At 33.7% G+C, this 3,492-nt stretch overlaps 1 protein-coding gene across 1 annotated transcript in view; it reads left to right on the top strand.

The window, feature by feature from the left end:
* CFTR (cystic fibrosis transmembrane conductance regulator) overlaps positions 1-3,492 on the top strand; it is a 172,911-nt gene that overhangs the window by 92,999 nt on the left and 76,420 nt on the right. Inside the window, 1 exon segment of the mRNA XM_015563769.1 lies at positions 3,368-3,405. Coding sequence (XP_015419255.1) covers positions 3,368-3,405 — 38 coding nt within the window.

Raw genomic sequence — 3,492 nt, 5'->3', positions numbered from 1 at the left:
GGGGTTTTTTTTACCTTTCCAGGGGAGTTCTGCCCTTCCCGGCTGCAAACCGTCTCACCAGCTGAGCCCTTTCACCAGTTCGGGGTGGGTGTTATTAGTTTCAGCTGCTCACTCCATTTGCTCCGGGACACGACCTGGGACGCGTCTGCCTATATCGCCGCCATCTTCTTTTTTTTCTTACGTTTTATTTTAAATGAAATAGGAAGCCTCTAAAGGATTCAGGGAGGATGTGATGTGGGCCTTTTTGTTTTAAAAAGCTCATTCTTGCCTTGGCCAGTGTGGCTCAGTTGGTTGAGCATCAAACTGTGCACTGCGAGGTTACAGGTACTATTTCCAGTCAGGGCACATGCCCAGGTTACAGGTTTGGTCCCTGCTTGGGGAGCCTATGGTAAGCATCTGATCAATGTTTCTCTCTCACATTGATGTTTCTCTCCCTCTTCCTTCCTCTCTCTCAAAATAAATAAAACATTTACAAGTTAAAAATAAAATAAAACCTCACTCAGTCTGCTATATGCAAAATGGATTGGATATGGGCATGAGGACAGGCAGAGACATCTGTTATGACTGGAAGGGATTACTGTTATCAACTAGGCTTAACATCTAGAGCATTTCGAACCTTCAGTCATATTTAAAGGCCTCTGCAGATGTTCACAGTGAAATATCTAGTTATATCTTCTCTGCAGTCAATTAAAGCTCTTCATGATAGAATGTTGGACTATTATACCTAATTTGCTTGTATTTACATTTTTGAGCCTTTTATAAACCAGGTCTTATCACATTTGCCCTTGGCAATTTTCTTCTCTTTCAAACCTATTTTCTTTAGTTGTCAATATCAGAATTGTGTCTCACCAGGGTTCCTCATAGGTCCTGGATATATTCTTGCCCTAGTCCTACACTACATTTTCTTTTTGAAACCATAATATAAGGATTGACTACATGCTTGATCAACTTTCATCTATCACTCCTCCTCAGATATTTAGTAATTCATTTAGCAAATAAGTCTTTCAAAGGTAGGTACATGACTTCTCTTTCCATATGTATATACTATGATATTCTACACTCATATCCACTTTATTTTAATCATGTAGACAAATTACCTTCATAATTTTAATTCTAGCTTTTTAAATATTGGTTTTACTTTTCATCTTGGTTCCATTTGCAAAGTTCATTAGTCATCATCTTGGCCATTCATGGGTATATTCTTAGAGAATGCCATCATCAGATCCCGATGCCTAACATGGATATATAGCAAATAATCTGTCTGCACACCTACATAACTAATAGTTATAATCTATGGATGAATTATCCAATACAGTAGCCACCAGCCACACATGATCATATAGCTTAAATAAAATTGATTTTAAAAAATTTAAAATTTGGTTCCTCATTCACATACACTAACCACATTTCAAGTGATTAAGTGCCATATGTGATCACTGGCAACAGTATTGAACAAGGCACAAATATAACATTTCTATGATTTAGATTTCTATTGGACGGTGCTGGCCTACACTGTACTGTTTCCTATTACATGGGATGATGTTTAAAACTCTGCAAATAAAGACTTTTTAACTTTAACCATACAGGATAGCCACTCTGTCCTAAACTGTGTGAACTTTTATAATCTGAAAACATTCTGGAAATGAAATGATAGAACTTGCTTACTCAATTGTTTCTATATAGTCCAAGTATATTTGCTAAAGTCATTATGTCAAGTGTTTGGAAAGGTATTTGTTTCAGTCAATAAAAGAGTTTGGGTTGCAGGTTCCATGTCTCTATCCACAAGAGCCAGGAAATAACTTTATATTACACTCATTAGTTAAGTTCTTTGGAAAATTGCTTTGGTTATTGCTCCATAGTAAATGCTATAAAATATTTAGTCTGGGATTTACTCACATCCAGAGAATGTTGGCAATACCAGCATTGTTGACACTCCTTTAATTGGAACAAAGTGGGACTATAATAACCAAAGAGTGACTCAGAAATATATCCTTATCTAAATCCTTGAGCGTCTTGATTAGTCTTAGGAAATAGAAAAACATTTGTACTGGAACAAAGACTTTTGACATAGATTATTGTTGAGTTTCTTGTCATCTTGAGTTTCAAAGAAATAAGGGTAGCTTTTCTCTTTATAAATACAGTGCATAAAGGCGATGTGTACAATGAAGAAAAGTAGGAAAGCGAGATTAATGCCATTAGATTTTTCATCATTATACTCCTATCTGATATGTGAATTTAACTAACACAGATACACCTGTTTCAAGTATAGGACTTCATAATGTAATTTCTTTTTTTAATTTAATTTTATTGTTTAAAATATTACAAATAGTACAGATGTCTCCTTTCTTTCCCATTGACCTTCCCCCTATAATGTAATTTCTTAACTAATGCTAAATGTTCTTCATAAATTTTTATATAGTACTATTACATACTTAAGATACATTTGAGTATGAAATAAGACATAGATTTCTCATACCAAGACTGTTTGTTTCTTCCTTGCTTATTTCTATGCTGTGTTCCTTTTCAAATTATTTTACTCACATTTCTTGTGGGGTTTTTTTTTCTATTTGAATTTTTGGTTTAGTTATTATTGAGCAAATTGTATCATTTCAGTCATTTCTAGTATTACAGTTGTAGGGGCATCAACTGAAGATTGTTTCTCCACAAGTTTAAGAGACTACAAAGTCAAATTGATATAGAACAGCTAATTTACATATCAAAGGAAGTTAAAAAAAACACATAATTGTTAAAATTTTGTTTTGTTTAGTTATGGCATATAACATTTGTCCATCAGCCAAAAGTTTCCATCTGAGAAAGCCCAAATAGTACAGATAGTGTATGTTTTATCTGGTGATGTATGTTTTATCTAGTTTTATCTAGTGAATGCACCTTATCTTTATTCATAAACTGTGAGTTTTTATACTGTTGAGACTTTTAACTGATTTTCATAAATAATAATCTCATCTCTTCCAATAATTAATTAGTTTCATAGAGATTAGCTCCTCATAATCATTGCATGACAAATGAAATTATTTACCTGATTATAAATAACCAGATAAATTATCCGCTAGCAGGCTGAGATTAGTCTCTTTATAAGAAACAAAGTTTACTTAAAACATTAAGTTATGATCTTATCTCTCCTATGAGGTGATGAATACTTCCTGTTGAATGAAGGAAAAAAATGACAAAGTATTTAATTCAGTGAAATTTAAACCCCATTAACTTACTACAAATAATGGAAAGAAAGTGAAAATGTAATTGTGTGTGTTTTGATGTTGGTCATGGTGGAATTAGAGGTGGGTTTGGGAAGAACAGGTAAAGACCATGGGGAAAAAAAAACAACTGTGTATTGGTTGTTCCATTGCAGGTGGCTGTTTCTTTGGCTGTGTTGTGGATAGTTAAAGAGTGAGTATTCTGTGTCCTATTGTGGATTGTATTTTGTTACTATTGATTATTTGGGACTTATTAAGTATTGTAATATCTGTGCTTCAT

Source organism: Myotis davidii, unplaced genomic scaffold (genome assembly GCF_000327345.1).
Source record: "Myotis davidii unplaced genomic scaffold, ASM32734v1 scaffold359, whole genome shotgun sequence".
NCBI lineage: Eukaryota > Metazoa > Chordata > Mammalia > Chiroptera > Vespertilionidae > Myotis > Myotis davidii.
Note: the sequence above shows the minus strand (reverse complement) of the source record. Positions and strands in the feature narration are given on the sequence as shown.